This window comes from Catharus ustulatus, chromosome 18, assembly GCF_009819885.2.
Source record: "Catharus ustulatus isolate bCatUst1 chromosome 18, bCatUst1.pri.v2, whole genome shotgun sequence".
Classification (NCBI taxonomy): Eukaryota; Metazoa; Chordata; class Aves; order Passeriformes; family Turdidae; genus Catharus; species Catharus ustulatus.
The window spans coordinates 7,304,139-7,328,676 of NC_046238.1; the positions used below are offsets into that span (position 1 = coordinate 7,304,139).

Below are 24,538 nucleotides of genomic sequence, written 5' to 3' on the forward strand. Positions count from 1 at the left end.
CTGAAAGCAAGCACGGGTGTTTGTCCCTAAGTTTGCTCATGCTAAAGCCACAGCTGTGCAGCTGGACTGCCAGTCAGATATATGCAATTATGGGTAGCAGTCTGTGATTTATATTCTGTGTCTGTATCTTCTCCCATCTTGTAGATGCACATGACAGTAACTTACCTGTCAGTATACTGACAGTCTTCTCCATCTGTTGTCTTCTTTTTTTGCACAGGAAAGAAGAATGGAGATTTGGACAGGAATTTTGATACACTTGATTTGCCTAAGCGGTCTGAAGCAGCAAAAGGTAATGCTAATGTTTGTGCTTTTGGAAATGACAAGTAGCTTGGGAGCTGGAGGCTCTTAAAGGGACTTGAGACGTGAGCATATCAGGCCAATCTCTTTCTGTTGTAGTCAGTTAATTGAAATAATGGATACATCTGTGCATGCTCTTATCTAGTGTTGAATACTGGATATGAATTTTTATCTAAGACTGCTGAATTGGTGGAATCTTGTAGAAGCCTGTCTGATTTGGTGTTAGGTGATTGTAACTCCAGAGAGGGGTGAGTGCAAGCTCTCCTCTTAGAGCTCCATTTGCAACCCACCTGCACCAGACCTGACTGTAAGGAGTTGTGAAATGCACTTGGTGAGGATACTTGGCACTAACCCTTTCCCTTCCCTGGCATCTCTGTCGTTCTTCAGCATTCTGTGGAATTGGGTGACAGCAGGGATTGAGGATTTTTGCTTTACTGATAGTCTGTCTTCCCTTGAACACAGTATTCTTCCTTGTCTGTAGCGAACGGTACTTGTAGTTTTCCAAAATCTGGGAGGTTCACGGAAAAATTCCTGTACATTGTACTTTTGTATTTCATCTCTGGCAGAGGTGGAATCTTTCACAACCTGCATTCCCTTCTTACATGCACTGTGCTTTTTTAAATTGGAGATTAGGAGGTGATTTGGGATTTTGTCAGAATTCTTAGAGCATTGGACAGGGTTCTGAGACTTGCACGGGTTTGATTTGAAGCGTGTGCAATGTCTCTGCAAAGATCCAGCCATTGTCATGGCAACTGCTGCGGTGCCACCCTGTCAACCTCACCTTAATGAGCTCTGAATACCCAGAACTACCTGAGTATTCCTCAGAAGAAAAATTTCAGACTCTTCCCACCTCACATAGAGAATTTTGGAGAGTATAAAATGTCAGTCTGACTCAGTGGAGAGATCCATGGACTTGGGATACCTGAATTATGCTCTTTTGGTGACCTTGGTCCATTCCACTTACTTGTGCTTCAATTTCCTTGCTATTAAACTGAGAGCAAAAACAGATTCCATGTCTGAGATCCTTAGAGATTGCTGATAGTCAGTAATGGTCTAATAATTATACACACATAGTGCTGCACTCACTTAAATTCACAGTGAAACTCTGATTGATGATATGCAAACTAATCCTAATACGTAGATGAATCTAATCCATTTACAGACACCCTTTATAGTGGATGCAGTTTCTAGTCTCATGTCTAAACACTGATTTTCATTTGGTGCTTTATTGCACAAGATCTTCTGTATCTGATGAAATAATGCAAGATACTAATGAATCTCTCAGAAGCTGCAGTACCACCCTATTTAGAGAGCTGCAGGAAACTTCTAACCAACCTTGCCTGGCTGCCATCGGTTCAGGCTGGGAGCTGATTGCAGCACAGAGCAAGGAGACACCTTTTGGAAGCAGGAAAAGAAAGGAATGCAAAATACAGCAAAGATTCAGCGTTTACATTCCTTTCTAAATGTGATTGGAATGTAGGTACCACTAAAGGGAAAAGATGGAAATCAAGAATTTCTGCAAGAAAATGTATCTTGCATAGCTTTCATTAAAATAAGATTTAAATCTTTCATGTGGCTCTCTAAAATGGTAGAAGTGATGTGCAGATCTGATGGGAGATGTATCTCTCTGTGAGCTTATACAGCTTGTTATCATATTCAATTGCTAGAAATCTCACACTCTTGACGAGGTTGTTTGATAATTTTGAGATACCCCCATTTAATCAAAGTCAAATAGATTGCATATCTCATGCTAGATAAGGTCAGGAGATTAATCCCACAGCATTTTGAAAGAAGCACTCTGACATGAAAAAAGGCATGAGTAGCTATTGACTTGTGTGCTAAGAGTGAAAAAAGCCAAGACAGTGATGCATTTTTGTTCACTTTTTTGCTGGTAGTTTCCTGCCAAACATCTCATTTACTTGAGAATTCCTGGATGCTAAAGGTTGCTTGAACTTCAGATTGTTAGGTAAAATAAAAAAAATAAAATGGCAGTTTTCAAACCCTTAAGATCTTTGGTCAGCTCTCTTCCATAGAGTATAATTGGCTCTGATGAGATCAGCTCTCAGCTGAGGCAGAACCTCGTTACCAAGATGGAGAAATCATGCAAGTTTTAATGATCAAAAGCACTCAGATTGAGTGACATGATGAAGTGCTATTTCAAAAATCAACAATTATAGATTAATCTCTTTCATGTATTATTAAAGCCATATTACAGTAAGTTTTCAGCTGGAATCTTTGTGAGCAAATGGAACTGCAGTAATAAGATTTGTTCATGCAATGCAGCAAATGAGCATTGAGGTAGTTAACAAATATTGGGATCTAGTGTTGTTAAGTTTCCTGTAATCTTACAGTCAACATCCATGGAGCTTATCTGGTGAGTCTAAAGATGTGGTTTCAAGAACTTCACATTGTGGTTTCCCTCCGAGATACTTCTAGATGTGACCACTGGGCTTAATTGACAGAATGCTTGTGATCACTTGAAAAACCATGGACTAGTAGCAGCAAACTAGTTCAGACCTATTTTCTATCAGCTCTGGAAACTTCATTTTGTTTCCCTATTACTTTAATGGCAGGAATCTCTGCCTGTCCTGCAGTGAAACATCATAAAACCAGAAAGTTCTGTCGATTGTGGGTGAGTACTGGCTAGTGTCTTTGCAGGATGCAGAGGTTCCTCAGTCCTTCAGAACATCTGTCCTGTTGGTACAACATCTTAGGAGTATCTTCATATCCTGATCAATCCAAGGGGTCCTGTGAGTTGTAACCTAGTTTAAATGCTAGTATTTTTACTTTTCTCCCCCCTGGAATTTGTTTTTTCTGGTGAGGAATGAATGAAGGCAGTTCTCTTTTTCAGAGTGATGAACTAGAATATGGCTCCTGGTTTTTTAATGGGAATCAGGTTTTGCTGCAGCACGTCATTTGAGCAGCCCTGAAACCAATTCTAAGCCTTTAATAATTTTATGTGCTAGGCATTCTGGCAGGGGAAAGCTTCCAGTTCAGGGTTGTTATCTGTGGTAAACTGGATAATGTCAAACAGGAGAACTTGCAGTGCTTTCAGAAGCTGTCTCATCTGATATTGAAAAATAAATATATATGCCCTGGCAGTGTCCAGAGTACTCCTGTCCTCATGAGGAAAGATTGTGAAAGAGAAGCTTCTTGTTTCCTCCTTGTTGAAAGGAGCGTATTTTTTTCCTGACTGTCAAAGAGAGCATAAATTCTGGGGGAAAGTGATACGAGCTTGCATAGAGAAGGGAACAGCACTGACAAGAAATTATGAATGCTGTCCTCAGAACCTTGCTAAATTTAGGACTTTCAAAAATTGCTGCTTCTGTGAGGGGTGGGGGGAATGTCTTACTGAAATCCCTTCCCCAGTCTAAAGTAGGTCAGTGAGAGTGGTGCTGGCTGCCTCCTCTGCAGTGTGTTCTCTGCATTACCACAGTGCTCATTTCTCCTGTGTACGCATTAAATACACAGCGTAGTACAACTCCTGTGCCTTGTTCAGACTCCCTCATTTCTGAGCAGGAATAGTGGCAGGAGGCTCAGGCACTGGGGGAAGGTGAGGATTAATCATATCTGTGCAGGGGAAGGCAGTGTCTCAGATGGCACTGCCTCTGCTGTAAGATTTTCTGAGCAGAATCAGGATTGATGTGTGTCAGCCCCCCAAAGATGTTACAGGGGTTGTAACATTTAACCTTCCTGTGTGAAGGTGTTGGACTGTCCACCTCTGTTCCTCAGTGCTGGAGTGTGGGAGGAGAAAGTCCAGAAGAGCAGAACAGTTTTTTTTATATGGAATCAGCATTAGGTTATTCCTAATTAAATCCAGACCTCTGTGGTGTCTGGTTTAAGCAAATCTCATGGCTTGTTGTTTATGTGCACATACATCTGAGGGCACAACAGTAGCTGCTCTGTGGATCTTTGGATGTTGAAGTTCAGCTCTCATTTCAGTTTATCTCATTAGGGAGTTGAAAGTCTTCAGCCATAACAAGACATGCAGGTACATTTCAGCCTGATGGATGAGCTAGCTCATTTTCTCCTTTAAAGCAGTTATTAAGCTGCTTATTAATTTCTCTTTTCCTTTTTGATTGCTTAAGTTTAGTTCCATTTTAATGGCGACATAAGTTTGAGGGAGTTGAAATACTGGATTAGTGTTAAAAATGCTTGTAATAAAGAAGTCAATGAGGATGTCACAGAGAAGCTGAATTTATCTGAAAGTTCAGCTTTGTGTGTACACTTCCCCTGGTCAGCTGCCCATGTAGGCAGGGGATGAGATTTTGGATGAACTTGTCAGCAGGTGAATTTCTTCTTCTCCATTATCTGAAATCCTCCATCACTTTCCATGTAGCTTCATGCTGATGATAGATTTTCTATTCCAGAAGGTGAGTGTTTAAATTCCCTTATAAATCTTTGTATTACTGCTCCAGGAAATTAGACTTCCTGGCACTGTCAGGGTAATGACTTTAACTTAGTAGATTACAAAAGTGCCAGCAATTTGTCTTCAGCTAAAGGCAACATGTAGTGGAAGGAGAGAGAAACTTCACTTTACTCTGGCTTTAGTTTGTAATTAAGATTGGCTGCAATTCGCATTTCACTGCCGCTTTAATTTGCTTTCTTTAAATCTTTACAAGTTGACTCAAGCACTCACCTGCCCTTTCCAGCTCCCTTCCATCATTAATTTTGATTGTCGTATTGTGAGTAAGTGAGTAGAACTGATTGATTAATGGCACCATCCACACCCCTCATGTGCCTGCTGCTGCAAATTCAGGGGCTGGGAAGATCTCCTCTGTGAGAGCAGGTAACATGTTCTTGTTTTAACATCTTTTGAACATTTCATGCACGTTATTGGGAATTCTGATCAGAATTATTAAGTATGTCTTACTTCTGTTGCTTTCCTAAGTTGAGTATTCATTTTGGTCCCATGTGCTTTTCATAATTTACAAAGCAGTGAAAGGTTTCTCATCTGTCTTCCAGTGCTCTGAGTCAGAGAAAATTTATTGCCTTGAATAGGAAAATTCCCATATGGAACGTGCCCTTGCCAAACTTTCTCTAATCTGATACCTTTAAATTCCCATTATTTTCCCAATATTTTCAAAGAATTCAGAGCAGGCACCTGTGGATTTTTCCTTTCTTGTGTACACACTGTTTCCACAGCTGACTACTAATTGTTCTGGAATCCTCTGCCTTTTTTGTCATAATCTTCTGATTCTTGTGTTCAGTGTTCTTATTAGTTCAGAGCTGGTGGACACGTGCATCAATTGCTCCCTGGCCTGCTGAGCTCTGCTCTACAGGTGGAAACTTCTTTGAGAGCTTTATGGACCTATTCAGTTTGAATATGTAGAACATAAATTGTAAGTTTAGGGTTGAAAGTGAAGGCTTTGAAACATCATATGGGGAGATGCAGTTGGAATTTGAATAGGGGGTCCAGGAGTACTGTTCTGTCTCTGCCACTAATTCTTCTCCCTTGTTAATAAAATTCTGTCCTACAATATCCTTACTTTGGAGACTGTAAGGAAACAAATATTTTTTCTGGGAGAAATACTAAATGATATGACTGAAACCCTGTACAGTAACTGTGTACAGCAGTGCTGCTGAGACCCACAGCTCTGCTGTGTGGCATTCAGTTATTCCACAGAATCATGTGAAAGGAATTTGAGACGGTTACAGGACCAGCTCTGGTGTTATCTGTCTGCTCAGGAATGTGAAGAATAGTTTTGGATTTGTGTCCTGGTAATTGCTGTCGTGTTTGTCAAACCATTGCTCTCTGGCTTCAGAGAATGCCTTGACATTGCAAGCCCTGAGCTGTGGTTTCCAGTCCCTTGCTTCGTCCGTAGGGATATCCAGGCAAAAATTGTGTTTACAGATAAGACAGGCTAGATTCCTGGTAGGGGAGAAATGCAATCTGCAGAACAGAAAAGCCCTTGCAGCAGACTGTGCTATGAATGGCCCAGGTGAGAGATTGTGTCAGGAAGATTTGAATTGGGGACTTGAAACAGTTCTGCTGCATGGAGGATACAGAACCAATGTAAACTGGAGAAGAAATTTCAGCTGTGATATTTAAATGCCACTAACGCCTCCCTACCCCCAGCATGGACACTTCATAGTGTGAATGTCTTTCAGGTTTAGGTCATGAAGCTTTGAAGTTTAAGCTGAGGGACCAGTGGGAAACAACTGCTGGGGCAGGGAGGCAGGAGGAGCAATTGTAGTGATACAAGAATTCCATTCAGCTCTGTATTTATAGAAGCTGAAAGGCTTTGTCGAGTCATAAGGTGCTGGTTCTTGTCCATCTCTGGCTCTGCTATAATCTGTTTGCCTGTAGAACTCCTGATTTTCCCTTTGTGTTCTACCTCTGTCTTAACAGCTAGAGGTCACATGCAACATGAGTTAGGACGACAGCTTTGTTTCTGAAAAATTTCAGATTTTTCCTTCTGAATGAGAAAAATCTGACTCACTTCTAAGATACTTTGGTTATCTTGGAAATAGTGAATCAACATCAACAGCTATTCCTCTTCCTTATCCTTTTGCATTCTTGAATGTTTAGTCTCCCTCAGCACATGGGAGGTGGGGGGAAAGCTGATAGTTGGAGGCACTTTTAGGTCCTTTCACCTGTGGTTCTCAAGGGGCTATAAAAAGACTCCAGTAGTCAGCTTCCACCTCCTCCTTGCCTGAGGCTGACACCCAGGAATGCAGATCTATTATAATAATTAGCAGTATCTTCAGAAGACAGGAATCCCAGGTGGTAAATTCCCTTTCCAACTTGATGTGAATTTGTGGCCAAGTTATAAGTGCACAGAAAATGAGATTTAGGCATCTTAAACAGGAAGAGCCTATGTATACTTGCATAATAAAGTAGCCTATGAAAAACTAAACAGCAGGAGCTCCACTAGAGCACATGGTAATTACAGCAGCTAATAAGGAGATGGAGTGATCTGGAGCTTCAGCTACAGACAGAACTGGAAGAAGAGTCTCATTTTCCCAGTCCAGCTACTGACTTTTTGAATGGCCTTAGGCAAGTTAATAGCATTTGGTTGCTGGGGTTATAGTCAACCTGTTCATGAAAAGCCTATTTCCACTGCCTTCACTAGAAAAATCACTTCACCAAAATAATAGCTAGAATAATTACCTTCACTAAAATAATTAATGTTTTCACTGCTGCTGTGATAACCAGTGCGAATGGAGTGCACGTGATCTATTTGTAAAAAAAGCAAAATTCTGGTGAAGTATGCTGTATCCCAGCTGTTGATAGCAGCACAGTGATAGAAAAATTAAATAAAAACATAATTTCGGTTAAAGGTGGATGGTAGAGATTTGCCCCAGAGATACTGTGGGAATGGACTGAGGTGTTCATGGTACAGAGAGAATTTTGCAAATATGTAATAATGTGAATTGCTTTGTGCTCTCACTATGCATATTGAACTTACTGTGTGTTTTTATTGAGAAGTTATTATTTATGATGCTTTGTATATAAATATGTAGACATAAACCTGCCCAGCTACATTTATTTCAGTTATAGCAATGTTGCTTTCTGGGAATGCAGCATCTTAACTTTTCAACCAGTGATTGGATTTTCATGTCATTTCCACTTGGCTAATATTTGTGATGAAAAACTGTTAATGTTGGAAAGCTATTGTTGTCAGTCATATGGTTTTAATTTTCACAGCTTTTCCTGTACTGTTTGCCCTGCTGAGAATGGTAAATTCTCTTCCCTCTCCACATTTCAGGTTGTGTATATGTTTTTGCATGTCTCATTTAGCATTTCTATTCTACAAGCAATTCTAATTGTTACTCTAAAATAGAATGCTTGTTATTACAGAGCATAGCTCATTATACAGATGCTGCTGCAGGACTGTTTATAAAATGAGAATGTGCCAAGAAAGCCTGCCAGGAATAAAAGCAGGAGTTGATGGGAAGGTGCTTATCCCTCATAGCTGTAGCTGCCTCAGTCTTGGGACTCAGTCACTGCAGTGGAAGATTCACCCCATCCACCCATCCATCACTGTTGCATTATGTCAGCTTCTGCCATGCCATTTAGTTTCAGTTAAGAAACAGTAACAATGAAATCTCTCTGAGTTCCCCCCCCTCCCTTTTAGCATGAGCGTAAAAAATTAGATGATCCTTTGAAGAGGAGTGCAAATCCAAAAGTTGTCCTGTTTGCCCATCCAGTATCACCAGGAAGCTCAGGGAAGAGGAGCTCTGCTTCTGTCAGAATTTAGAGATGAAATTTCATGTCAAAATCAATTACAAAAACCTTGTTGCACGAAGCTACGGTTGTCTCTGGTGTCCATCAAAAGTACCGCAGCAAAGTTGTGCTGACGAAGCTGCTTGACAAGTTAAGAGAACTGCAGAAAGGTTCAGAACAGCTGAGGCAGAAAAATGGTGTAATGTTGATTTAAATCTCTTTCCATATTTCCAGAAATAGTGTGAGCAGAAGCAAAGGAGGTAGTTAGAGCTCTGGGTGAGTGTTCTGAAGGCTGTGCCTTTAGGAGTAAGCGGAACATGGATTTCTGAGAGCCCAGGGTGACTCAGTGCTTTCAGAGCTCAGCACTAGGCAGACATCACTCAAACCTCACTGAAGGCATCTGTCCCGTCTGGTATCCTCCTGCCCACAGAAATGGAGAATAATGCCACATAATTGGGCATTGGAGCAGGTTCCTCAGAGAGGTTTTGAAGGGTTCTTTGTATCATTGAAGGATTTCAAGACCTGGCTGGACAAAAGCATAATAGCTTGGTCTTATTTTGGCATTGAGCCTGCTTTGAGCAGGAAGCTGGCCCAGGTGACCTCCCACGTTCCCTTTCATGTTGTTCTGTGTGACTCTCATTAACTGATTACAGAGTCTCCCAGGAAAAGTATGCCTACATAAAACCAGCACAGTTTTCCAAAACAACTTAATCCACAATTGGTGGATTAGGTGACTCAGATGACAAGAATGAGAAAATCCATTTGCCCATGGAACCTAAGAAAGGATCATATATACAAAATTGAGTGTATCGGGTTGCACCTCAAGATACGGCTTGTTTCAAAGAAAATATATTTTTACTTATAATATATACTTTACTTGTGCCAGCACAGTAAACCATGGAATCCTCAGAACACTCAGTAATCAGCCTTTGAGGGTCTGCTTATAACAGCTAATGATGGGGGAGAGAAAGGGGAATGAAAATCAAATAGTTGTGTGTTTCTGAACTAATTGCAAATTTTGGTACTAGAGCTCAGGCAAGGAGACCTTCCTTACAGTGCAGCCAAGACAGGGAGGTACATGCAATTTTTCCACTTCTGCTTGATCAGTGTTATAGTTAATGGAGAGCTTTAATCATAGAGTTAATCTGAAAATTAAAACAAACTGGAATGTCAAATAGCCTGGGCATTTTAAATTGCAGAAGCCACTGATGCTCATTAGTCAGGCTGAAGCTGCAGTCATGTTTTGCAGAAGAGCAAATAGAGAATCAAAAAATTAAGACTTCTGTTTTCTTAGCATTAATTTCCAGTGAGTGTACCTGCACAGCTGCTGCAGCCCTATTATCTGACTCATTACTTTGTAAACCACTGTGAGATATCTTGAATGTGAAAGCTGCTATGTAAAGCCATATTTATTTCTGTAACCCTGAGTGCTCTGCACAGGCTTAAAAGCTCCCCTCCTTCTCCACCATGACAGGGGAATTATAGGACTTAATGTGCCATGTACCTCTAACTGTGGATGGAAGAAAAATGACCTTGAACTGAGAGGCAGACATTTTACATGGTAAAGCAGTCACTTAAATTTACCTGTCAACTGGGGGGGAGGGGTGGGAGCCTTAACTCTGCATGGTTTAGAAAGCAATGTCAATCCAAGTGCTGGTTGCTTTGTGCCCACTGAGAGCTTGATTGCTGACCCAGGCATTTCCAGATGATCAGTGAGAATGTTGATCAGTATGTGGTAGAAAGGAGAGCGTTTTGATTTCGGCCTCACAGACCATTAGTTTCGGCCCTGAATTTTCTGTATCTTGATCACAGGGAAAATTGGAAGTCTGTAATAGCATGAAATGTTATTTGTCTGTGCAGGAATAGACCCTAGCTCAGGCGGATCTGAAAGGAGGCAGTGTGGAGAGCAGTCCTTGCACCTCGTGTCCAGTTCATTCGTGTTTTGCACACCTTGCCATATCTTTAGTGAAAATCCTGTTGCTTTTGTCTAAGATGTCTAGAGCAACTTTGTGGGGTTTTTTACCAGTAGCCTCAGTAAAATGTAAGTCCCACCACACTGTAACAGTCCACTTGAGCAGGCCAGCTCTAGATAAGCCAGGCTGTACTCAAGTGGGAGGGGAAAGGGGGGCTCCACTGCTGGAGTTGTGCAGTTAGAGGGCATTTCAGTGGCACAGCTGGGAGCAGAGATGGGATTTCCTGGCTGCTGAAGCTGTATCTTTATCTTGCTCATGCTAGCAAGCCCACTCCATTTAGAGATGTCGGTTCTTTTTGTCCCTCTCATACAAAGCCAGGAAGAACATTTAATCTAGTGAGTTTTGAGACTGCTAACATCACAACCAGCAAATCTCTAATCACGATTGAGCATATAATTGCATCTTGTCCTGCTGAGAACTGAAAAATAATGAGCAAGAAAAACATCTCCAAAGACTCGTTCAGAGTGTGAGGGGGCAAGAGGAAGGTCTAGAGAAAGAATCTGCTTTACCTGGAGTGCCCCCAGTGACCTTTAATCTCTAAGGAAATTGGAAGCCTGCATTCCTTGCAGATGCAGGTTTCCCACTCCCCTTTTGGGGCTGCTTTTCATGTTGAGTAATAAAACGAGGGAGCACACAAGGCAACCTGCAGATGTGTGAGAGAAGAGATGAGAAATGGGAGTGATGACTGAGGTGTTGTGTTCTTTGGCAGTGTGTTCAGAATTTCTCAAGGAATGAGAAACTGGGGGTGTTAGGAGCATGAGACCTAATCCTATTTATTCAATTACATGAGCACTGCTCCTGGAAGAGTATTTCAGGTTAGTGATAGTATCCAAAATGTAAGATGTGGGAAATGCACGTGTAACTTGGATTTGGGCAGTTCTGCAAGGTTTTGCTTAATAGTTAAATTCTAACAAGTGCATCCCTTCCAAATCCAACTTCCCTGCTTGCTGAAAACACTGCTGAGATTAAACCCATGGACAGTAACCTATATTGGCAGTTTTCTGGGTGGCTGGATGCTATTTTCCCTAAAACACTGAACATTTGGTGCCAGTTGTTTCACTGAACTCTGGAAACCTGTTTCTGAATGAAGCTCTGGACTCACATGGCCCATGGGAAGCCATCAGGGCATTCATAACATTGCCTTGCATAGGGAAATGGGTATAGGCCCTAACATGATGGAAATTTCTATGCTCCTGAGGAAGTATCTCCCCTTATTTACATTTATACTGACCTTTTCAGAGTTTTCTATAGGCATGAACAACCTCCACAGTAAATGTCAGTTTCTGCTTAGAATCTTTTACATGGGTAATTTTAAGCTCAGTTTTTAATTGCATAATATTACCATAAGAAGTCTGCATTGAAATTGAAAACTCTCCTAGACACAGTGGCTGTTGGATTGGGGATCTTTTTGCTGTTTTAAAGGTGATGAAATGGTTTCAAGGAAGCTGTCAGAGTTGCTTTGAGATAGTGGCTGCTGTGGCTTTGTTGTAGAATTTCTTACATGATTTTCTGCTGCTTTATGAATGCAGGACCGTGCTGTAGGGTGGTGAAGATGGGGCAAGCTGCAGTTGGATGCTGTGTAACGTTCCCCTTTGCGTCTTGAAAAATGTCTCTGTGCTCCCTCTATTCATTGCAGCAAAGTTTCTCATTCGTTGCTACACACTGGGGCCCCAATCTCTCTTTCTTTTAAACTTGCATATAGATTTATTTGTGATTGTATTTTGTGTGTGTGTGTGTGTGTTTAGCCAGTTAAGGTTTCGGGGAGCTAGTTCTCTCCAGATCACGTTGTCTTGCCTCACGTTTTAATCCAACTTGTTTTACAGTAAGATCTATATTTCCAGAAAACCTTTTATTCTATAGGCAAAGCTGGTTTTGTGTCAGTTCTGCCTGTGATTATCCAATATTCAGGCAGTGCACCGAACAGCAGGCAGGTTTACATTTAATAGAAACTTCCTGGTTTTCCAGAAAGCTGCAGAGAATGGTTGGCAGGAAGAGGGAGAGTACCTGTTCACTCAGTGCTTTGATGTGATATGTTCCAGTGCCTCCCAATTTAAGTGAGGGAGGAGCAGCAGCATCTTCTCTTGTCTCATCATCTGTAATCTCTGCCTGGACACGGTGCTTTGAGGATGGTGCAGAATCTCTGTTCTTGGAGGCATTAATGTTTCTAGCTTATACTGAAATCCATGAGAATTAAGTACCCAAATTCAGTACCTTTAAAAAGCTGGGCTGCAAGGTCTATTTTTCTGTTAGAGAAGTTAAGGAAAACCTTCTGTGCTGCTTCCACTCTGGCCTGACATTCATTTGACATTGAAAACATCAAATTCTTTTTCTTGGATGCTTGGGAGATACTTGCCTGACAGCAGCACAGTGACTGTAATTGAGACAGATTAGAGGCACTGGGCTGCCTTTGGGTGCATGAGGCAGCTTTCATGAAATGGAGAGAGGAATTGAAACACACTTTTGACTTTGGAAGCTGGAGCAGGAACTAATTAGCAATTTCAGGACACAAACAGGATTGAAGGAAGTGTTTGGGTTAGCGTATAATAAATTATTTATTAACATGTGGGAGTCTTTCCATATGGCAGTTGCTTATAAAATGCTTATAAAGGAAAGATTGCAGGACTTTGCATGTAATGAACCAAACAGGCTTTGGTCCCAGTGATTAGGAGCCACTGACCTTTCATTTCTGCAGGCTGAGACTGGACCTGGTAGCTTCTGCTCAGCTTGGATTCTGATAAGCTTCCCCCAGAAAAGATGAGTTGTTTGTATCCAAATATTTCCTTCTTACTGGAATGTATTTTGAGATGTTTGATGTTTCTGTGAGGGTATATCCACTGGAGAATAGAAAAATTTATTCTGCTTCTTATTTGAGGAATTCAAGCTGTGGAGTTCTGCAGCCCTTCACTGCCTTAAGCAGATGGGCCTCTAACAAGCAGCTGAATTGATATGAATAACCAAATACCTGTGTAATGGCTTATGACCATTTATGAGACTTTATATAAAAATCATGATGAGCTGTAGAAGTCTAAGAAACTCGGTGAAGCATGAGTAACCCAGAAAGGAGCTTTCAGTTTTGCTTCTAAGCAATGCTTTTCAGTGTGCATGAGCTCGGGAAGATTTGGGGTTTTTTCTTGACGTTGTTTTTCCCTTGGCACTGAAGGTAAAACCCAGCTGTGCTGTGAAGGGGAGAGCCTGGCAAGTGCCAGCCCGAGTGGAAATGCTGTCAGTCCATCCTGCTCTGTCACAGCTCGGCTTGGATCCACCCAAGCGCTCCTCAGGCCCTTGTGGGCTTTCAAACACGAGCAGGGGCTCCCTGAGCAGCAGGAATGTTCTGAAGCACAGTCAGTGGAAACCCCCATAAGTCCCACACCTGACAGAGCAATCCTGTTTCTGTAAATTCTGAGTGAGGGAGGATTTGGGTTTGCCTTGCTGGTTTTAGTGCCGGCGCCCCAGTGCGTAACCGCACACAAGGGCTGAGCACAGAAGGTGCTGTGGGACCTCCCACACCTGGTGGAAGCAGCATCTGTGGAGGTCTGGAGTGTGGCTGCTGTGTCCAGGCAGAGCCCTGGTCAGTGCTGCAGCCCCCCTGAGCCCAGCCTGGCTCCAGGAGCGCAGCTGCTCCTTCCCTGGGCTGCTGGCTCTGTGGAACCCCCTCACACCTGTGCTCTCTGAGTGCTGCACCCCACAGCTTTGCACTGCAGAGCTCTGCAGCCTCTCCTCCACTCCACAGCCCCTCACAAGCTTTGCTCTACTGGGTTTCTGTCTGGTCTCTCATATGGGAGGGGAGGGCACTTGGTGGGACCATACCTGGCCTCATGATCCAGTAAGTTTCATACACCACCTTGGAGACAGGACAGAAGATACTTAAGAGGTCTGTAGAGGTAAGAAAGTGTTTTCTGGTTTTTTTCTACCTTTCTTGCATACATCAGTATTTAATGTCTGAGGGAGTGTGGATATTTCAACTAAATAGGCGTTATCATATAGGGTTTTTTATTTTGTCATGCAGCTGTCTGCTGGAGTGTTTCTTCCCTTTGCTGGGCTTCTCTGCTTGCTGGCATTTTATGACAAAGTTTATAAAGCTGTTCAATATCTCAACAGCTCTAAATAAAGTCAGAATCTTTTTAATAAAATAAATATGCTTAGGTGGCATCTGGAGCCAAGGACTAAAACACAATTCCTTTTGCACTAAGTTTTTCTCTGCAGACAGGTTTCTACTGAGCTGGGAGGAAGCTAAAAGCTCATTAGCTTCCTGGAGTAAGAGCAGCTGATTGGCATCTGGAACTGCAAAGCTGAGTTTTACAGGGGCTTGAGGCTAAAAAATGGCAATTTGGAACACATGATCCTTGGTTAAATACACACTGAAGAGCAGAGGAAAGAAAATGGTAGGTTCTGGCAGCCACAAGTTAAAGGAAGGAGTCCCTTAACAGTGCTGTTGATTTCCAGTGATGACTCTAGTTCCAAGACATTTTTGTATTATGAGGCTTTTGGACTTGTTGATAAGGTACTAACAGCAACACATTGTATTTTACTGCTGGACATAGCTGCAGTGTAATTTTATTTTTTTTTAATGGGCTTTTCTTCGGGGAATCGCTCAGTATCTCTCTCTTTAATAAACACATTTTATACACTAAGCACAAACCTGCTGATGGTTGGGCTGGGCAATTAGGTATCTGCACTTGTTTGGCAGTGAAAAGAGTCTCAGGTCTCTTCAGCTACACTACATGGCAGCTGTGATCAGAAAGCTGTGTTGTGTTTTACAGAGCTGTAGGTGAGGGTTGTAAGGAAAATGTTTTTGCCTGCATTTGGTTGTCTCAGTTCAAGGAAAAGTCTCAGCAAACACACACATTTTGGCATGAATGTGTGAATGCCAGTTGAAAAAAACACATTTGTTTACCTAATATGGAAAGCAATAATTTTCCTCACATTCCCAATCCTCATTAGCTTTGCCAGCCATCTTTTTTTATTTCTTTTGTACCTTTGGGAAAGCCTAGCTAAATGGAAAAGGCTTGCAGCATGCTCCAAAAAGCAGTGGATTCAAGCCCTACCAATGCAGAGAGTAAGCATGCAACATTTCCAACTTTTCCCCATGAGGAAGAAAGGGGCACTTCCCACCTGCTTGTACCCAGATGAGGCATTCTGTAGTGTTACCTCGTTACTGCATCTTTTCAGAGCTGCAATTAGGAAGTGATCTCTGGCAATAAGAGGGTTTGGATTATTGTGGCATCCCCACATATTCTTGTCTGGAGTTTGCAGCTCTGAGGTCAGTAAGCTGACAGTTCCTGAGCCTCTCCACATTTTCTGCTGGTGTCACTGGTCCAGGAGCCAGGTAAGCCAGGCAGGCTGGGCAGTGTTCTCCTTTCTGGAGAGGATTGTGCAGTCCTTGGAATTGCTTTCTCTGACTGAAAAGGAGGAATGACAAAATAGAGTTGTTTGGTAACAAACACAAGGAGACACCCCTCAGGGCACGTGAGCGGTCACCAAGCACTGCCATCTGGGTCTTTGCAGAGAGGAGGAAAAAACCCAGTCAGTCATGTAATTCTGGACCCTCACAGAGACAGCAGCAGACATATCAGAGGCACCCATGGCCAATAGGAGCAGCAGCAGCACTGAGATCTAAAAGACTAAGCATGGATGTTTGACCTTGTCACTGTTGTTCAAATATCCCTGTGATGTAGCAGACAGCATCTGGAAATTCAGGTTTTCCCTCCCAGGGAAACATAACATGATCAATGACACGCTTGGTATTGATCCTGTATGCATGGCTGGATTGCTGCCCGTTTAAGAAGTCCCCAGTGCAATGCACATCATCACTGTGCCTAGCTGCTTTTGGCATCAGCTGTTAGAGGTGTGAGCCCAACCAGGAAGCTTCAGGAAGGAGCTTCCCTGAAGGGATCAGGCAGGACTGCTCACATCTAGGAGTATTGCTGCTCCCTTGGCATATTGATCTGCTGTCAGTGAGATCACCAGCCTGATACGCATAATCAGCCTTTTGTCTTAAAACATTGTAGTGTTTGAGGCAAGAGTAAGGGGCAGCAGTAAGAGAGGCTCCCCTAGACACAGCCTTTCTCAGGCCACAGAGTGTTCATCCCTAGCTTAGAGTCCCACGTGTGCCTGAGCTGCCAGAAATTCCGCGCGGCTGCCAGTGTCACACTGTGAAACCCTGCAGAGCTGGCAGACCTTTGATGCAAATTAGTTTCATACTCACTTATGTATGTGAGCCAGGATTTTCAACAAAGTCCCACTTTGAGATATTGCAGTGGTGATGCAGGGCCTGGGCTGCATTCTGGGAGCTTGCAAACACCATGGTAAGCTGATGGTGGGAAAAGAGGAGCCTGTCCTTTCAAACATTTCACATTTGATATGTAGCTCACAGCCCAGAGACTCCAGTGTGTGCTCTGTGAGCAAGAAAGGAGAAAATTTCATTTAATATTTGATTTTTAGATACAAACTGCATTTCAGAACAGATTTGCTTTTGGAATATGATTGTCCTGTTCCCTTTAAAAGAAAATGCATTCAGTTATCACTGTGAAGTAAATAAAAATAACTTTGGATTAGAGAAGCTGGTGAGAGAGCAAGTGTTAACATTGCATGTACTGTAGAGAGAGTCTGCAAGGTCAGAGGCAAGTCTTCTGGGACTGGGGTAAAGGAAGCTATTTACATGAACTCTCCATTTTAATCATGCAGCCAAAGGGTTTAACGTTAACTCCAATCCAAAGCATTGTTGTTTGTAACAATGGTATTTCTCAAAAGCAAACAAAAACCATTGCCAGAGGTGACCTAGAAATGCTTAAATGTGCTGCAGTTCACCCACGTGTCTCCTCTCCCTGCGGGTGCAGATCTTTAGCAGCTCTCCCAGCCCTGCATCAGCCTGGCTGCTGGGGATTCCCTGTGCCTTCGTGACAGCCCTGCAGGACAGAGCATTCCCCTTTCGAACCAGTAGCTTGGGTAGTGCTCCAGTTATCTGCAGCAGCTTTGAGATTCTTATTAAGTGTTGTCCTCCAGAGTCTTTGCTTCTGATTAGTGAGGAGAAAATGATGTTAATGCAACCTCTCCAGTTGGCAAGAGACTTCACTGCATATGTTTGGAAAAAGACTTTGTATTGGGCAGTGTGTCAAACACTGTTGGGGAAGTGCTGCTTGCAGATCCTTTGGAAACAGTATTAGCTCTAAAATGTGTGGTCACAGAAAACAGAAGTGCTGAAAATCACACAAGGTCGAAATTATTTGATTGAGCCAGCTCTTTGTTGAATTGCATATTCTTTGGATATGAAGTGGGAAGTAAACAACCTTGTACAAATCACACTCTGTAAGAAGGTACTTTGTTGTCAGCTTGTGGAGCTTGGGAAATGTAAAGAATAATAGAAATAGCAAAAGACAGTTTGCTTTCCCAGGCGTCCTTTCTTTATCCTTCACTGCCTTGCCCTCCCATTTCCTTTCCTTGCTGCCTTTCTGTCTTCCCTGCAGTCACCCTTAGCTCCCTGTGGGTTTTTTTGCATACCTCTCTCCTGGTAGTGCTGGTAACACTCCTGTTACATCCCTTGGGCTTGGGATTTGTTTGCTTCCTTTTTTGAGTAGCCTGCCAGTGCTGCTGTCATTGTGGGAGTATGTGATAAGCTGGGAAGAGCTTACATCATTTTAGAACTTGTGTATGACTTAGTAGAATAGTTGGTAAGGTCACACATTGTGGTGTTCATTTCCTAAATACAAAAATTCTTCTTAAACATTCCCTCAAGCTTGTTTTGAGTCTTGTGTGTCCCACATTATTCTGGTTGTTCTTTTCAATACTGTTCAAAGGCTGTTCTGTCTGTCTTCAGAGCTGCTGCTCAGTGGTGGATGCTGCATTCGTGATTGAATCTCTGCAGTAAGCTCATACCTGTCCTGACTTGTGCTGTACCTTGAAGTGAAAGCCACAGGGACTGTTCAGAACTTTCCACCTATTATTTCATCTGCATTCGTTGCAGAGTTTGCTGTGCCTGTGCTGTGTGACACTCAGTATTCTGCATGTATCTGCATCGAGCTGCGTTCTCGGGCAGTTATGCCAAGCGTTTGGCTCTGTTGGAGCTGGCTGCGTTCTCGCTTCTGTTAAGCCTTTCAATTAGAAGAATCTTGCAAGTTTATGTTGGCATTCAAGCTGCTCTGTGCACTGGGTGCTGAAGCACAGCGTACAGATGGAATGGAGCTGATGGGTCGGGTTTTTCAGGGATCTGGTTTCTGTTTTTACAAAAGTAACCAGCTGCTCCCCCAGCCTTCTATGGGGCTTTTCATGTAGTCTGCTGTAAAACCACACTGCGGAGTGAGGGGTTCCTGGGAGAATTGAACTGCAGGACTGATCTGCTGCTGAAGGGTTCTGAAAACATTTTTGTAGCAAATACTTGTGAGCCCTGGTTTAGACCTGCAGACAATGAAGTGCACAGGCTGTGGTGAAGGTACCAGCCGGTTGTCAGCAGAGGGCAGGAGTCCAAGGGCTGCGGAGCTTTTCCTATCGTGCACATTCTGTATTCGTTTCTTCTGCTCTCACGATTCTTTACTCTTTTTAAATTTTTTTCTTTCGTTTTTGGCTTTTGGCTGATAGTTTCCTGGTTGCTGAGGGAGATGTTTTTTCACTGTGCCAAGTCTGTTTTGGGGTGACCTTGCGGAGGAGGAGCGGTCCGGGCTCCTCTCGCTCCATCTGCCGGTGCTGCAGGTGCGGCTCAGGGCGAGCACAGAGCCCCCAGGGCTGGGGATGCTCCTCCTGCTGGAGGGACAGCCCTGAAGGAGTCCTCGTGTGCTGCATCTTCTGTGGGGAACCAGAGTGCAGTAAGTGGGAATTTCCTCTGCACACTGCAAGAGTGAGCAGCCATCAGAGTTCACTTCAGTGATTGCACAGACACACCCCCCCCTCCTCGGTTTAGGGGTTGCTTTGGTTTTTCATACAGTGTTGCCAGCATCCTCCCAGCTTCCTGTGAAATCTGAAATTTGACAGTTGTTTTAAGCATCAGACCAGAGGTTTTGTGTGGATAGAAAATTAAGCAGTGTATTTGTGCTGCAGCAGCAGCAGAACTCTCATCTGTCCAGCATCCACATGTGTATAATTCCCCATGCCTGTGGTGGGGGAATAAATCCTAAATGGAATGGGTGATGAAGGGGAATAGGTTTGGCAGCCTTGTTTCAGAAAGAGTTGTCTGAATTTGGGATTAAGCGAGTGTATCAGAGATAGGCACCTGGTGCAGTATCTTATGTTATTGCCAGAACGGAGCTAAGTATAGGCACAGGATCAGCATTGCCAAGATGAAAGCAAATAGTTTTGTGGAGGAGATAATCCAGGAGCTGCTGCATCATTCTCAGCACGGGGACTGAGGGCTGAAGGGATGGAGATGGCTAATCAGCCCCAGCTAATTCCTCAGGTGTTTTCCATTCAGGATTCAAATTGCTGTCTGTGCTGTCACTGTTCTCTGGGCAAATAATCTACTTGCCACATCCTGGTAATGTGAACTTCACACAGAATTAGTCCCATTTGCCAGTTTTGAGCAACTCTGCTGCAAAAAAGCTCATCTTCCTATTTCTCAGAAAGACGAGACTGCAGTGTGTTGCGGATGGCTCTAATATGGAAGATACTCCTCTGTGAGACGTTCTTGTTGTTAGCTGGGGAATGCTTACACACTGCAAAAGGTCTGATGCTCACAGTGACATGAGTGTCCAAGGCATTTCTCTGTTTCTCTGAAAGCCAAAAGCTAATACAGTGAACTGTTTACTTTGCTTTCTGCAATGAAAGAAGCAATAAATTACTTACCTCCATGCTTTTCCAGGAGGAAACAGTGTAGATTGCAACTCAGCACAAATCCATAACCAATGGAAAAATCTCATTTGTTCCAGGAAGATTATCTTTTTAAGGGCAGTGCTGAATCTGGGCTATAATTAAAACAGCTTTTTAAAGTAAAAAGAAAAACAGTGGATGTTTTTCTTGTTTGATGTATTCTCTATCACTAATGACTCTCTTTTCTCATTTATTCTATCCATTTTTAAATGGGTGTAAGGAGTTAGCTGTATATTGCATAAAAGCAGCATTACCTGCAAAAATAATTAAGATGATCTTGAAATTAAGGAAATCAGTTTTGAAAAGAAGCAAGTGCTTAATGGAGGTGAGGCCAGCTGTGCTTCCCAGGAACGTGCTTGAAGCGCTTCATGGAAAAATGTGCAAGGCCTTCATGCAACACTGGAAGGAAATTTATAATAATTCAGACAAATTGCATACTATAAATAGCAGAGCTGGATTCATTAAGACAGGAGGCAGATGGAGAAAATATAAAACTTGTTTGTTTCTTTTTAAGGCACTATAATGCTTATGAAAAGTGTCAGCTTGCTGTCAGAGAGGGAAAACCCTCCAGTGCAGCAGCAACTTTCTCATTATTAGTTTCTCATCCCTGCTAATGAGCAGCCTCCATGAGGGGCATTCTTGGTACTTGGCTTTAGCAACTTCTGCTGCCTTTACCTGGTGTACCCAGGCTGACCCAGAAGCGCTGCACTGCTGGGACAGGAGCAGGGGAGGCAGGAGGGAGGACAAGGACAGAGCTGTGTGTGGTGTGCAGCAGAGGCTGACTCTGTTTAAGACAGGAGCCAATAGGGCAGATGCATAAATGTAGTTGGAAAGGGGGGTGTGGAGTAAGGTGGGAATCATCCACCACCTGCTAAGGAGTTATGCCCCAAAGCAGGAAGGTGCTGGTGGTTGGTAGAGAAAATGCTGTGCATTATTGAAGACAGAAGGTGAAGGCATTTTTGAGATGCTCTCACATTAGTAAGTAGGAAAAAGGAGAGGCTTTCATGCATGGAGAGAGGTAATGACAGAGAGCGGGTGAGAGGTGCGTGACTGGAATGCAGCTGTGGCTGCAGGAGGGGGGCAGAGGTGAGGGGCTTGGAGTGTCTCAGTAGTCACACAAAGCTGGAGAGGGAAGTGTGTCCAGCCAAAAAGGAACGTACAGACTGACAGGGCACATCACAGACTGCATTTAAATAACAGAACAGAGTAACAGTGTGGAGCTGTTCCCAAGTGTGCCAGAATTACAACTGGGTACTTCTAAACAGAAGACTGGAACAATTGCATCCTGTTGAACCACGGGCAAGTCTGAGCTCAGATACAGAAGCTGAAAATATTCTGTATGAGTATTATCTGTTAATGAACCTGCCTTCATCTCTTCTGCTGATCTGATTTACATTTCAGCAAAGCTTCCTTAAAAGATAACAGTGTCAAAATTCCAGCAGGCTATCCTAAGAGATTTTTAAGTATTAGTGTTCAGGAAAGGAACACCAGACGCTTATCTGCAGTGTTTTTACTTGAGAATTTCTTAGGTTGCCAATTCACCTTGTGAAGTGGCAGGGGAAAAGGGTGATATGAAGGTCGTATTGGAGTCAGATAATGACAGACTTATTCAAGGAATGGAGAAAAGCTGTACAACTGCTCATGCTTCATGGATTAAGTAACGATAGTTTCTCCTCAGCATTCAATATAGAGGGCAATGATCCCAGTGCAAGGAGAGGACATTGGAGAAGAGGAAAGTCAGTGGTATGGATTGCAGGATGCCTTTGGGGGTTGCCATCTGTTGCAGCTTGCACGTATCTCTAGGGTGTCATGTGTAACAGGCAAGTGGTGGCATTAAAGCGAGGCACAGACATGGAGCAGGTTCAGGATCCGGTCACTGGAGAAGGATCCAGCGTGCTGGGGTGCACTGAGAGGCTGAGCACGGAAAGTATGAGCAGCACATGGATCCTCATGGATCCTCATGCATAGATGGGATTTTTGGTATGGACTGATTGCAAACCTTGATGATTGTGTTTGCTTGCTTTCAGTGGGGTAAGTACCCCCTGTACAGCCAGGGGTTAACACAGCTTGTGTTCATGGGCAGCATTATACAGGGTTTAGAGGGCTGAGTTCCAAAATCTTGACTCACAAAGCCACACAGCCATAGCTGGTATGAAGGATGTGGAGAAATAGTTACATATAAAATCAAGGGTTTTATTTCAAGATGCCTTTAGCAACAGGGAGGAAAAGGAAAAAAAATCCACTGGATGAGACAGCATTACTCCGAGATGTCTAAAATATGATAATCTGTGATGTGTGCATGAGAGATGGTGATTTCTGTGGTGTCTGCATGAGAGATGGGTGATTTTGAAGAGAGAAAGTGATTTATGTTTGGAGGTTTCCTGTCTCACTAGTGGAAAACTTGGTTTGAATTATACTACAATTCTAGGACAGCATCTTGTTGTTGAAGAACATTCTTTTCATGTGTAGAAATGATAAAAATTATTTTGCTCAAAATAAGCTTGAAATTCCCTCTTTGCCCAGGCTTCTTCAAACCTTTATGCTTTCTTTGATGTCATGTTTTTCTAGAAATCCTCTCCTAGGTAATGCTTGCTGCATTGCCCGATGCTTGCTTACTGCAAACATCCCAAAGGCCACCAGACCAGCTACAGTGACTGCAGATGAGTCACGTTGACCAGAGGTTGCTTGTACCATCCTGCACCCACCAAGGCAATTTAGGGGCGTAGTGTTTTGTTCACATAACCTGAACAGCACTTTGAGATGGTTTGTCTGGCCAGTCCTTCAAGCAGATGCTTTGCATACTCCGCCCTCATGGATGCAGTGTGTCATGCTACACTTTGTGCAGGAAGATAGATAAAAATTGCTTCAAATTGTTCAGCAATTTGGAGTGATGGAGTTCTTGCCTAAGACCCTCTTTTTAATGTGGGTAGATGGATAAATCCTAATCCTCTGGATGAGGAAGTCAGGACACGATGCTACTGTCAGTTACTCAGCATCACAAAAGGAAATCCTTGGCAGAGCTGGGAATAGCTCTCATTCCTGTCAAGTTTAAACTGCACAGCTGATACAGTGACTCTGGGGATCTGCAGTGAACAGATGTGGCTGTCACAGTCTCCCAGTGTGGGACAATGCCAGCATATTTCTTTGCTGTATATTTGAACTGAAGTCAGTGTTCCTCCCTGCCCTTCACTCTTGGGGGTTCTGGTCACTTTGAGATCCTGCCTCTTCCTTCTGTCCCCCAGGTGTGTGCAGGGTGTTGCTGACAGGATGGTGTAGCTCACTCACCTTGACCCTGCTCTTTGTGTCTCTAAAAGTATTGAGAGAGACTTGAACAAGGACAGGAGGTCAAGGTGAATTTGCAGCCCAGTCTAGAGATGCAAAATAATTGTTTCAGGCAAAAATTGTCTCTTGTCACCTTGTAATTACCTGTATACTGGGCAGTTTATAGCATAACACAGATTCCAGAAAGAATTGTCAACATTAAGACAAGCGAAGTGACCTGCAGCCAGGTGAACATTTCTCTGCATGAGTTGCTGTCTCCACCATTTCCTACAGCTGTGGACAGAACGTCCTGGACATGGAAGAAGCTCTTCTTTCTGTGTTGTAGCAGTTTTCACTTGGCTGTTCTCTTACGTTATTAAATAAGGGTATGTGTTTGTTTATACGTTGTCTTCTCTGTTTCTCTTGCTTCTGTTCTCCTCTTGGCCCACCTGTAGGCTTTGAATTATTGTACCAGCCAGATGTGGTCCGACTGTACCTCTCCATCCTCACCGAAAGTCAGAACTTCAACACTCTGGAAGCTGCAGCAGGAGCTTTGCAGAACCTTAGTGCTGGCAACTGGACGGTGAGTGCAGTCTTCAGTCTTTGTTGTTTCATTTGTGTAAGTAAAGAGCAAGGGGATGTCCCATTTTACGTATGCTGTTACTTTGTACATTTGTGTCTCCTTTAAAAAGGAAGGAGGTGGGAATGTCAAGGAAATCACTTCCATTTGCTTATTGAATACGTTTTGCGTCTTCTGGGCTGTGATGTGTATGTGGTCACAGTGGCACTGAGCTCATGACAGTTTAACCATGATCAGCTTTCACCACTTCAGCCACTTAACCATTGCTTTGTCAATTCAGAAAAGCCTGGTATTAGATAGTTAGGTGTTCTGAATACCTAATTTGTCAGCTTGACAGTTTGCTGAGGAAACTGCACTCCCAGTGTGTCCCTGAATACCCTCTGTGAGGCATCCCCAGTGCTAATCAGGCAGTTCTGTAAAAGATTTGCCTGGTCACTTCTAGAACTGCTTGGTAAAGTGGGGCTG

The 24,538-nt window shown here is 43.1% G+C and overlaps 1 protein-coding gene across 14 annotated transcripts in view; it reads left to right on the plus strand.

Annotated features, from left to right (window-relative positions):
* ARVCF (ARVCF delta catenin family member) overlaps positions 1–24,538 on the plus strand; it is a 247,023-nt gene that overhangs the window by 204,307 nt on the left and 18,178 nt on the right. For all 14 annotated transcript variants that reach the window (XM_033075443.2, XM_033075445.2, XM_033075442.1 and 11 more), the window contains 2 exons: positions 218–289; positions 23,949–24,076. In XM_033075443.2, the coding sequence (XP_032931334.1) occupies positions 218–289; positions 23,949–24,076 (200 nt within the window). The remainder of the gene's footprint in view (positions 1–217; positions 290–23,948; positions 24,077–24,538) is intronic.